This window comes from Rhinoderma darwinii, assembly GCF_050947455.1.
Source record: "Rhinoderma darwinii isolate aRhiDar2 chromosome 5 unlocalized genomic scaffold, aRhiDar2.hap1 SUPER_5_unloc_55, whole genome shotgun sequence".
Lineage (NCBI taxonomy): Eukaryota > Metazoa > Chordata > Amphibia > Anura > Rhinodermatidae > Rhinoderma > Rhinoderma darwinii.
In genome coordinates, this window is record NW_027461815.1 from 543138 (window position 1) to 556121 (window position 12984).

Here is a 12984-nt window from a genome sequence, read left to right on the forward strand (position 1 = left end):
GTTCTTTTCTCAATCAATCTGATTTTTGCTTGTTTTACAGATGGAGATTGCTCAACGGGAACAGCTACGTCAAGAAACCCAGACCCTCCAGACCTCATTCCTGTCCGAGAAGCAAATCCTGATCCAGAAAGAAAAGTACATCGAAGACGAAAAGGCCAAACTAGAGAAACTTTTCGATCAAGAGGTCAACAAAGCCCAAAACCTAAAGGCTGAGAAAGAGCGTCAGCTGCAGCAGCTGGAGGAGGAGAAGCGACTTCTGCAGATTACCATGGACGACGCTGTTAAGAGGCAGCTAGATGCCGAGGACAAGGTGCGGCAGAAACAAGAAGAGCTGCAGCAGCTGGATAAGAGGAGGCTGGAACAAGAGAAACTGCTAGAGGAAGAAAACCGAAAGCTGAGGGAAAGACTAGAACAGCTGGAACAAGAACATCGAATAGCCTTGGAGAAAACCAAGGAGATCTTGATTCACAAGGAAACCGTCATAACCCAGACCAGAGCCGTGCCCAATGGAAGAGATTCAGTCGATGGTTCCGTTGAAAATGGTGAACAAGAAAATGTGTTTGACGGCTTAAGACAGAAAGTATCTGCCAACAAACTCTATGAGGCCGGAATATTGACCAAAGAGATGCTGGATAAACTGTCCAATCGGCAAGTGTCTGTAGATGAGATCGCCCAGCGGGAAGAGATCAAAAAATACCTTAAAGGCAAGAGCAGCATTGCCGGGCTACTACTCAAACCGAGCAACGAAAAGATCAGCATCTACAATGCCATGAAGAAGAAGCTGGTCACCCCGGGCACGGCGCTCATTCTGCTGGAAGCCCAGGCCGCCTCCGGCTACATCATTGATCCGGTGAAGAACAAGAAACTGACCGTCAGCGAGGCGGTGAAAGAAAACGTTATTGGCCCTGAAATACACAACAAAATGCTGTCTGCGGAGAGGGCCATCACCGGTTACAAGGATCCGTACACCGGAGAGAAAATCTCCCTCTTCCAAGCTATGAAGAAGGACTTAATTGTGAAGGATCATGGAATACGACTGCTGGAATCCCAAATTGCCACCGGAGGCATCGTGGACCCAGTCAATAGTCACCGACTGCCTCTGGACGTGGCCTATAAACGTGGCTACTTTGATGAAGAAATGGGCCAGATCTTATCTGATCCCACAGATGACACCAAAGGCTTCTTTGACCCAAACACACAAGAAAATCTGACCTACCTGCAGCTAATGGACAGATGTGTGATCGACCCCGAGACAAAGTTGTGTCTTCTGCCGCTGACCGACAAAGCTGGAAAAGGAGAATTAGTCTACACGGATTCCGAAGCCAAAGATGTGTTCAAGAAGGCCACCGTTTCTGTTCCATTTGGCAAGTTCCAGGGAAAAAGTGTCACCATCTGGGAGATTATTAATTCTGAATATTTCACGGAAGTGCAAAGAAGGGAATTGTTACAACAGTATAAAAGCGGCAAAATCACCGTGGAAAGAATTATAAAGATCATCATTACCGTGGTGGAAGAGAACGAAAAGAAAAAGCAGATGTGCTTCGATGGTCTGAGAAGTCCCGTCCCAGCAGCAGAACTGGTCGAGAGTAAGATCATCGATAACGACCTCTTCAACCAGCTCCATCAAGGCAAAAAGTCTGTAAAGGAAGTTTCCGAGGTCGATGCTGTGAAACGGTATTTGACAGGAAGCACCGCCATAGCGGGAGTCCGGGTGGAGAAATCCGGTGACAAATTAAGCTTCTATGACGCTATTCGGAAGAACCTTCTCAAGCCGGCCACCGCTCTGAACCTGCTGGAAGCTCAAGCCGGTACCGGATTCATCATCGACCCCGTCAATGGCGAACTACTCCCAGTAGATGAGGCCGTTAAAGCTGGAACTGTCGGCCCAGAATACCATGAAAAGTTGCTGTCTGCAGAAAAAGCAGTCACCGGCTACAAGGATCCGTACACCGGGCAGACGCTGTCGCTGTTCCAGGCTCTGAAGAAGGGGCTCATACCAAAGGACAGTGGAATTCGACTCTTAGATGCACAATTGGCAACGGGCGGCATAATTGATCCAGTGAACAGCCACCGTCTCCCGCTTGAGATCGCGTACAAGAGAGGGAACCTGGATGAAGAGACTACGAAAATCCTGTCCGAACCGGTTGACGAAAACACCGGTTTCTATGATCCGAACAGTCAAGAAAACCTCTCCTATGCACAACTTCAGAAAAAGTGCAAGGTGGACAAGAAAACCGGTCACTTGTTGCTGCCGCTGTCCGAGCAGGCCATACAGTCCCAACACGAAGAGGTCTACAATGACTCTCAAGCCAAAGAAGCCTTCGATAAAGCAACAGTCGAAGTCCCTGTGGGCAGCTTCAGAGGAAGGACAATTACTCTGTGGGAGCTGATCCATTCTGAGTATTTCACAGAAGAGCAAAGGAGGGAGCTTCTCCGTCAGTATAAGACTGGAAAAGTCACCATCGAGAAAATAATAAAAATCATGATTACCATTATAGAGGAAACCGAGACCAAGAGACAGCAGCGTCTGACATTCACCGGTCTCCGGGCTCCTGTTCCTGCTCATGAACTCCTGGAGGCCAATATTATCGATAAAACCCAGTTTGAGCAGCTAAAAGAAGGCAAGAAGTCCGTGAAGGAAATATCAGAAACCGATTCGGTCAAGAGATACCTCCAAGGCAGTGACTGTATAGCTGGTGTCTATATAGAAGAGAACAAGCTGAAAATGACCATCTACCAAGCAATGAAGAGGAACCTGCTGAGGCCCGGGACCGCTCTGGTTCTCCTTGAGGCACAAGCCTCCACTGGTTTTATTATAGATCCAGTTAAGAACCAAAAATTCTATGTAAACGAGGCCGTGAAGGCCGGAGTTGTCGGACCGGAGTTGCACGAGAAGCTGCTTTCTGCTGAAAAAGCTGTCACAGGGTACAAAGACCCCTACTCTGGAAATACGGTCTCTGTGTTTGAAGCCATGCAGAAAGGCTTAATTCTCCGAGACCATGGAATCCGCATCTTGGAAGCTCAGATCGCAACCGGTGGGATCATTGACCCTGTTCACAGTCACCGAGTCCCGGTGGAAGTTGCCTATAAACGAGGTTATTTTGATGAAGCGATGAACAAAATCCTGTCTGATCCTACAGACGACACTAAAGGATTCTTCGATCCCAACACTCATGAGAACTTGACTTACTTGCAACTCAAAGAACGATGCATGAAGGATCCAGAAACCGGTCTGACGCTTCTTCCCTTGAAGAAAATTGAGAAGCCTGCAGCAGCTGAGACTAGTACCGCGTACAGCGAGTCCGAGACCAAGAAAGTGTTTGAAGAGACAACCGTGGACATTCCGGCCGGCAGCCTGGCCGGCTCTTCAATGACTATTTGGGAGCTTATGCAGTCAGATCTTCTTCCCAAAGAAGAAAGGGATCGGTTGATGGCGGAGTTCCGAGCTGGCCGACTCACCAAGGAGCGCATGATTATAATCATCATTGAGATCATTGAGAAAACGGAAATTATTCGGCAGCAAGACTTGTATTCTTATGACTTTGTCCGTCGCCGCATTACGGCTGAAGATATGTACGAGTCTAAACTGATCACACTGGAAATGTACAACATGCTGAAGCAAGGAACGAAGACTATCCAAGAAATTATCCAAATTGAGACTGTATGGCGCTATCTGTACGGGACTGGGTGTGTTGCGGGTCTACAAATGCCGGGCTCTAAGGAAACCATCAGTATTTACCAGGCCATGAAGAAAGGATTAATTACTCCGGACGTGGCTCATCTGCTGTTGGATGCCCAGGCAGCCACGGGCTTTATGATGGATCCAGTGAAGAATGAATTGTTAACGGTGGATGAGGCTGTGAGGAGAGGAGTAGTGGGACCTGAAATTCATGACCGGCTGCTTTCTGCTGAAAGATCAGTAACCGGATACAGAGATCCGTACACCGAGCAAATGATTTCCGTTTTCCAAGCCATGAAGAAAGATTTAATCCCCTCTGATCAAGCCTTGAGATTGCTCGATGCCCAGATCGCTACAGGCGGCGTCATTGATCCCCGCTTTGGATTCCACATTCCAAATGAAATTGCCTACACGCGTGGCTGTCTCAACAAAGAGACTCTGGACATGTTGTCCGAGCCAAGTGAGATCCGCAGCTACGTTGACCCTTCCACAGATGAGAAACTCAGCTATTCTCAGCTACTGAAGAGGTGCCGGACGGATGGAAAGAGCGCTCTCCTCCTCCTGCCACTCGCAGACAAAAGGAAATTAACATTCAAAGGTTTAAGAAAAGAGATTTCCATAGAAGAACTGATCAGATCTAACGTCATGGATGCCGTGACCGCGCAGCAGTTGCAGGACGGTTTAACGTCTATTGAGGAAGTTTCCAGACACCTGCAGAAGTTCCTGGAAGGCACAAGTTGTATTGCCGGTGTCTATGTGGAGGCCACAAAGGAAAGGTACTCCATCTACCAAGCTATGAAGAAAGGCATGATCCGGCCCGGCACCGCATTCGAGTTACTTGAAGCTCAAGCAGCCACCGGCTACGTTATCGACCCCATCAAATGTCTGAAGCTGGCGGTGGAGGATTCCGTACGGATGGGCATTGTGGGGCCAGAATTTAAAGACAAGCTGTTGTCCGCAGAGAGAGCAGTGACCGGCTACAAGGATCCATATTCAGGAAAGCTCATCTCTCTTTTCCAAGCCATGAAGAAAGGACTGATTCTAAAAGACCATGGCATTCGCCTGCTGGAAGCCCAGATTGCCACCGGCGGTATTATTGATCCAGAAGAAAGCCATCGTCTGCCCGTGGAAACGGCTTACAAGAGAGGTCTGTTTGATGAGGAGATGAATGAGATTCTCTCAGACCCCAGTGATGATACTAAAGGATTTTTCGACCCCAACACAGAAGAAAATCTAACTTATCTTCAGTTAATGGAAAGATGCATGACTGATCCAGATACCGGGCTCTGCCTCTTGCCTTTGAAAGAAAAGAAACGGGAAAGAAAAACGTCATCCAAGTCTTCAGTCCGTAAGAGAAGAGTTGTCATTGTTGATCCAGAAACTGGTAAAGAAATGTCTGTCTATGAAGCTTATCGCAAAGGACTTATTGACCACCAGACCTACATCGAGCTCTCTGAACAGGAGTGTGAATGGGAAGAAGTCACGATCTCCTCGTCCGATGGAGTAGTCAAGTCTATAATCACAGACAGACGATCAGGGCGACAGTACGATATCGATGATGCCATTGCCAAAGGTCTCATTGATCAGTCTTCTCTTGACCAGTATCGCTCTGGGACCTTATCCATTACAGAGTTTGCCGACATGCTCTCCGGCAACATGACTGGATTCCGTTCAAGATCGTCCTCTGTGGGCTCTTCCTCCTCCGTCACTGCTAGCCCTGCCGGACGGGCTCCGTTATCATCTTGGAGCGATCCCTCTGAAGAGACTGGTCCTATTGCTGGTATAGTGGACACAGACACATTAGAGAAAGTCTCGGTCACTGAAGCCATGCACCGCAACCTTGTAGACAACATAACCGGCCAGAGACTCCTGGAAGCCCAGGCCTGCACCGGAGGCATCATCGACCCAATTTCAGGAGAGAAGTTTTCGGTGGCTGATGCAGTCAACAAAGGTCTAGTTGACAAAATAATGGTTGACCGAATTAACCTGGCCCAGAAAGCATACAATGGCTTTGAAGACCCAAGAACAAAGACAAAAATGTCAGCAGCCCAAGCGTTGAAGAAAGGTTGGCTGTATTACGAAGCCGGACAACGTTTCTTAGAAGTGCAATATCTCACAGGCGGCCTTATTGAGCCTGAAGTCTCCGGACGTGTCAGTCTAGAAGATGCTCTCCATAGGGGAACCATAGACTCGCGCACGGCTCAAAAATTGCGAGACGTCAACACTTACTCTAAATACCTGACCTGTCCAAAAACCAAGCTGAAGATTTCATACAAGGAAGCTATGGAGAAGAGCATGGTGGAAGACGGCACTGGGTTGAGACTTCTTGAAGCCTCCTCACAATCCAGCAAGGGTTACTATAGTCCTTACAATGCCAGCGGTTCCGGCTCTGCCTCAGGTTCTCGATCTGGTTCTAGAACCAGTTCTAGACCAGGCTCAAGGAGAGGCAGCTTTGATGCCACAGGCAACGCCGCTTTCACAATGAATTTCTCGTCTTCCTCCTTCTCCTCATCAAGCTATGGCCGGAGATATGCCAGCGGGCCTCAAGACGCCCCTTGTGACGCAGCAGAATTGGCGAGCGCCCTGTTAGAGTTACGTCTAAGCTGCGGCCAGGAGGCAAAAAGAGGGTTCAGCACATTACCAAGCCTTGTGCCGGGCCTTGTATAGAAAGCAATACGCACCCCAAATCCATGAACTTGAAACCTTTGTTCCCGCTCTGCATGTGGTGAAGCTTTAATGGACTTTATTTTATAAATATCTATAAATATATAACTTTCAACTTCTTTCTAATTGTACTTCGAAGCAGTGCCTGAAATTTTAACCAAAAAAGTAGAAACCGCTCCTGATTGTAACCAATAATCTTCCCGTTCCTATGATGTAATTTGTATATTGAGAGATGACTAAGTGAACGCTATCGCCCTCGCACGTGATGCCGAGCAGCCCGGAATGAACACTAATCCCACGCTCCACCCCAAGATTCGGCATGTTGACACCCCAATAATCGAAGCCTCGAGACCCGGAGGACCTCCTGTCTCCTCTGGTATTTTCATCTGTGATGATTTCCCTCCCGCTCCTCCTCTTGTACAGACTGAACGGCTTCTTATACAGAGAATAACGAGTAGCCGAGCCCTTCCTGCACGGAGTCCACGTCCCGAGATTCCTCCCAGCGACCGCCTCATCCCCACTGTGTCCCCTTCTTTCTTGTCTTGCAGAGAAGTCCCGGAGCCCCCGCTGTAAGTCTCCTGAGCTCGTCCCCTCCCTCTCATTTCCTCCGTCTTCCACCTCTTTCCATGTGAACACTCCACTTTTTGTTTCTTTTTGTCTCCCCCCCCCCCCCTTTCATTGCAAGTTGTAGCCATTGTCTGAGCTTTGTTCCTAGATGTTTCCAGAGTGAAGATCCTGCAGATGAGGCGTCATATCTGGAGTTATAGTATGGACGGGGTGGTCCTCGGTCATTATCGAGACCTGCCGGGGAGGGGGGTCCTTCCATTTTGTCTATAACCCGTGGGAGATTCGTAGCTGTCGTCACGTCTTCTCTTAGTACAACCTTGAGCAGTGGGGACCAAACCTCACTCTTAATTTGGGAGCATTAACAAAACTTCCATATGGGTCGCTCCGACTGACTAGCCACGCCCCCTGCCACACCCCGTCACGCCCCATACCTGATATGTCCGTCCCGCACCACCTGCGGGATTTTCAGGACCTTCACGCGCCAGTGATGACACTGCTACATGTGAGAACAGTTATCGGGACCCGTCCGGCACTGCACGCTGCTCCCTCTGCCTCCTCGCTGATTCCCTCCAATGTATGTTTCGTCCTGCAGACGCCATCTTGTTTTGCCTGTGACACGTGTTTTGCATGTTCTGTGTACAGGGTTCAAGCCCCACGACCACCGACTTCATGGATCGTCCACCCTGTGATTCTGGGCTCACCATTTTCTGGACTCCTCACCACAAACTGGAGGCCTTGAGCATCACAGAACCAACTGTGCTCCCCAGAGTCCAGGTACCGATTAAACCTCTGCTAGCAGTCATTAGATAAAGGGGTAAAAAAGAAGCTTCATCATTGCAACTTTCTAGTAGACTTTTTGCTTTTCTATTTCTCACAATTTCCAACAACTCTGCTTGCTGTCTGGGAATGCAAATGTTAATCATCTATATCCAGAGGGTGAAAACCCGTCCTGACCTAAAATTTCTCACAGCTGAGAGTTTGTTACAATGTATCGGTATAGCTAATTCACTGCGGGCTGAATGCGTAGCATAGATCACTCTTCTGCCTTGGACTTCAAGTTGATAGCCCTTTTCTATACCGATACTTTGTTTCAAATCCATCAGGTGACAGCAAGCAGAGTTCTTGATAATGAGGAAATAAAACAAAATGGGGGGGGGGGCATTATACGCCACTATTAATAGGGAACGAGCTGGAGTGGGATGCGACAAATTTATTAAGCGGTGCACGCTTTTTATAAAATGTGCCGCATCTTCGTCTGTCCGTGCGCTGCGGAGTGAAATCTGGTGTAAATTATAGTAAATGTGTCGGATCGCACTGGCTCCGCCCCATCCTCTAAGCCCCACCCATTATTATTTTTAGAATGGCGACCTGTGGAAACGGGTCACAAGTTGTGCCAATGTTTATTAGAAAGTTTCAGAAGTTTCTGTTCTGTGTTTTTCGCTTGACTCGCCGGAGACTGGACGGGGCCTTTACTTTAAGGACTTGTATTGCGGTTGGATTTGAGACGCTGCCGCTCCGGTGGATTCCTGTCCACGTGTTTCACGCTCCGGGGGTCACCGCAGCTTCTACATCTGTTACTGTATAATTGACTGGTGATAATAAACGGCGGGATGAGATATTATAAGTAGTCGGTGACCGGGGAATTAGCCGTGTATAATGTGCTCCTTCCATATGAAGCCCGCCGCTCCTCTACGTTGGTCTCATTACATTACAATCTCCTCATCATCTCCATTCCTTTCATTTTATAGAGAATCTGGATGTGTCACCTGCCCTGGGATAACCCAAAGGACCCTCTCCCCTTCCTCGATGTGAATGTGATGTCCCAGTGGGAGTTTGAACCTTCTGTCCCATCTCCGGGGCTTCCTGTACATAAAACCCCAAAACTAGAACTACAACTGTTTGTACCCCCACCTGTGTCTCCCTCGCTCTGTGCCGGCCGTCCTCCTGCCCTTCTCTCTACAACAAGCCTATTGATGTCTGTCCGGGGTCCAGCAGTCAAGCCGAGTGCATGCCCTCACCCTGCAGCCGGTGCCCTCACCCTGCAGCCGGTGCCCTCACCCTGCAGCCGGTGCCCTCACCCCACTGTTCCTGCATTGTCTCCTGTGTCTCACCCACATCTCACCCTGTCTCCCGGCCGGGGTCCATGCATCTGGTGGTGGAGTTCATCATTCCGCTACGTTTTTACATTTACGGATGGCTGCCGCGTCACGATTTCACACAGCTGCCTATTATAAAAATGACCATAGTGTTTATTATAATGTATATAATGACCGGTGTCCTTAACATTGCAAGAAGTTTTATAGACGAGTGTAATTAACCTGGGGTGATGCCCCCTTCATTTCATCTTACATTTGACACCAGCCCTCCGGCTTCGGGCAGTAGCTGCTGTTGGCGTTACCACTGGAGGGCGCTGTACTAACACTAAAGACACGCTGTACATACAAAGAAATGTTACCAGGTGGAGCAAAGTTCTGCCTCTCTCAATGCAAAAATTCAAGTAAACTGATATGAAGTACAATATTGTGTGTGAACGTGTGTCTTGCTGTGTTTAATGGGGAGGGGGGTAAAGCGGGGGAGGGGGTTACCTATTTCATGACGGCTTCCTCCTATAGTTCAGTTTCTTCATCTTTCACACCCAGTAATAGGGAACAGACTTTCCAAAATATAGGAAGGTATTCCACATTGAGTAACCTTATAAATACTGAGCTGCGCTGAACTAGCCCTGATCTTCAGTAACATTATATTTTATACTCCAGTCCCATCCAAAGCTGCACTAACAATTCTGCTGTTATGTCATGTCTTCTACTCATGTCACATCCAGAGCTGCAGTCACAATTCTGATTTCATCTTAGACTGCAGGACATTACAGCTTTCTACCAGTTCAGTGTCTATACAGGACGTTCTCTGCTGCGGTGCATTGTGGGAGATTGTATTATAGGATGGTATCGGAGTATCTGTAGAATGACGTTCAGGAATGGAGCTGCCCTCGTTCTAGTCAATCCATCAATGTGTTCACCCTGCTGCTCCGGACTGATACGTCAGGGGGGGGTGCCAATACTTTGTAAAACCTGTGCTATTAAGGAGCATTGAGTGGTCAGACACCAGACCTCCGCACATCCCCATAACTAGCACTAATGTACCTCCACATGTGTGCACATGATCCGGCGTCACAGCTGATGACCTCGTGTCCACAGATTTATTAGTGAGGGGATATATTAGGGGGGCTATATTAGGGGGGATATATTTGGCAGCAGGTGATCAGTCAGGTCTTGAAGTTGATGTTGGAAACCGGAAAAATGGAGAAGTGTAAAGATCTGAGCGATTGTGATGTGTAGACGACCGGGTCAGATCCAGAATGTCCGGTCTTGTGGGGTGTTCCTGGCCTGTAGTATTTAGTACCGACCAAAAGTGCTCCAAGGAAGGACAACCGGTGACCAGGTGAGGGGAGGTCGTCTGGTCCGATCCCACAGAAGATCTCCTGCACCACAAATTACTGATAAAGTTACTGCTGAATATGATGGAAAGTTTTCAGAACATCGCAGCTCGCTGTATATGGGGCTGTATATGGGGCTGTGTAGCTGCAGACCGGTCAGAGCGCCTGTGCCGACCTCGTCCACCACCGAGAGTGCCAACAATGGTCACATGATCATCAGAACTGGAGCAATGGAAGAAGAGGCCGGGTCTGATGAATCACGTGTTACATCGTGTGGACGGTCGGGAGCGTCACTTACCTGGGGAAGAGGTGACAGCAGGATGCATTATGGGAAGAAGAGGAGCCAGCGGGGGCAGGGTGGTGATCTGGACAATGTTCTGCTGGGAAACCTCGTGTCCTGACATTCATGTGGATGTGACACGTACCCCCGACCTAAACATCGCTGCAGACCAAGTACCCCCTTCATGGCAGCGGTGTTCCCTAATGGCAGTGCCCCCTGTCAGCAGAATAACGCCCCCGCCACCCTGCAGACATTGTCCAGGAATGATGAGGAACATACAAAGATTTCAAGATGTCTCCAGATATAAATCCAATCGATCATCTGTGGGATGTGCTGGAGAAACGTCCGATCCATGGATGCCGCACCTCACACCTGGCAGGACTGACTGGACCTGCTGCTGACGTCTTGTACCGGAGACCACAGGAACCTTCAGACGTCTTGTACCGGAGACCACAGGAACCTCAACACGTCTTGTACCGGAGACCACAGGAACCTCCACACGTCTTGTACCGGAGACCACAGGAACCTCCACACGTCTTGTACCGGAGACCACCGGAACCTCCACACGTCTTGTATCGGAGACCACAGGAATCTTCACACGTCTTGTACCGGAGACCACAGGAACCTCCACACGTCTTGTACCGGAGACCACCGGAACCTCCACACGTCTGGTACCGGAGACCACAGGAATCTTCACACGTCTTGTACCGGAGACCACAGGAACCTTCACACGTCTTGTACCGGAGACCACAGGAACCTTCAGACGTCTTGTACCGGAGACCACAGGAACCTACACACGTCTTGTACCGGAGACCACAGGAACCTTCACACGTCTTGTACCGGAGACCACAGGAACCTCCACACGTCTTGTACCGGAGACCACAGGAACCTCCACACGTCTTGTACCGGAGACCACAGGAACTTCCACACGTCTTGTACCGGAGACCACAAGAACTTCCACACGTCTTGTACCGGAGACCACAGGAACCTTCACACGTTTTGTACCGGAGACCACAGGAACCTCCACACGTCTTGTACCGGAGACCACAGGAACTTTCACACGTCTTGTACCGGAGACCACAGGAACCTCAACACGTCTTGTACCGGAGACCACAGGAACCTTCACACGTCTTGTACCGGAGACCACAGGAACCTCCACACATCTTGTACCGGAGACCACCGGAACCTCCACACGTCTTGTATCGGAGACCACAGGAACCTTCACACGTCTTGTACCGGAGACCACAGGAACCTTCACACGTCTTGTACCGGAGACCACAGGAACCTTCACACGTCTTGTACTGGAGACCACAGGAACCTCCACACGTCTTGTACCGGAGACCACAGCAACCTCCACACGTCTTGTACCGGAGACCATAGGAACCTTCAGACGTCTTGTACCGGAGACCACCGGAACCTCCACACGTCTTGTACCGGAGACCACAGGACCCTTCACACGTCTTGTACCGGAGACCACAGGAACCTTCACACGTCTCGTACCGGAGACCACAGGAACCTTCACACGTCTCGTACCGGAGACCACAGGAACCTTCACACATCTCGTGCCGGAGACCACAGGAACCTTCACACGTCTCGTGCCGGAGACCACAGGAACCTTCAGACGTCTGGTGCCGGAGACCACAGGAACCTTCAGACGTCTGGTGCCGGAGACCACAGGAACCTTCAGACGTCTTGTGCCGGAGACCACAGGAACCTTCAGACGTCTCGTACCGGAGACCACAGGAACCTCCACACGTTTCGTACCGGAGACCACAGGAACCTCCACACGTTTCATACCGGAGACCACAGGGACCTCCACACGTCTCTACACGATATTAGGCAGTTGCCATTAATGATATGGCTGAGCGGTGTATTCCTTCCAGCTGCACAACAAGATTCCATTCAGACTCCATAGCTTTTATGTCCATAGTCTGGGGTCCAGCAGTGATGAGTGTCTCCTCTTAGTGTAGCAGGGTGGCCGCCTTCTGAGTGAAGCTCTAGAGATGTCTATATAACCAATGTATATGTTGGCAGGAGTAATAGACAAGTCAGTAAAATAACTGGGCACCAAGAAGACTGGCCCAACCATCTCCAGGACATTGTTGGCAGCGACACAGACCCCATTGTGCCACATACGCTAACGAGACTACAACCACTGGTGGACCTTGACCATGAGTCTGGGAAAGGAGGGAGACGTTCTGACCTAAAAGGGCGGTGTTCCCATAGTGTGTGCGATACTTATTCTCTACAGTTAGAAATATTACGCTGAAACGTGACAAGAACTTGCAAGATATAGCAATTAGGTGCTACCCCATGTAGTCACTTAATCATGATGGATCCATACACTGCGGTTCTCCACTA

At 49.4% G+C, this 12984-nt stretch overlaps 1 protein-coding gene and 1 long non-coding RNA gene across 13 annotated transcripts in view; both read left to right on the plus strand.

The window, feature by feature from the left end:
* The window catches only part of PLEC (plectin), a 178556-nt gene extending 171648 nt beyond the window's left edge, over positions 1-6908 (plus strand). For all 12 annotated transcript variants that reach the window (XM_075847650.1, XM_075847651.1, XM_075847652.1 and 9 more), the window contains one exon: positions 41-6908. In XM_075847650.1, coding sequence (XP_075703765.1) covers positions 41-6346 — 6306 coding nt within the window. In that variant the 3' untranslated portion in view covers positions 6347-6908. The remainder of the gene's footprint in view (positions 1-40) is intronic.
* Positions 6909-7594: 686 nt separating this feature from the next.
* On the plus strand, positions 7595-9428 carry LOC142696324 (uncharacterized). The gene is made up of 2 exons (XR_012864244.1): positions 7595-7684; positions 8659-9428. It is a non-coding gene; the product is annotated as an uncharacterized LOC142696324 (long non-coding RNA).
* Positions 9429-12984: the final 3556 nt, after the last annotated feature.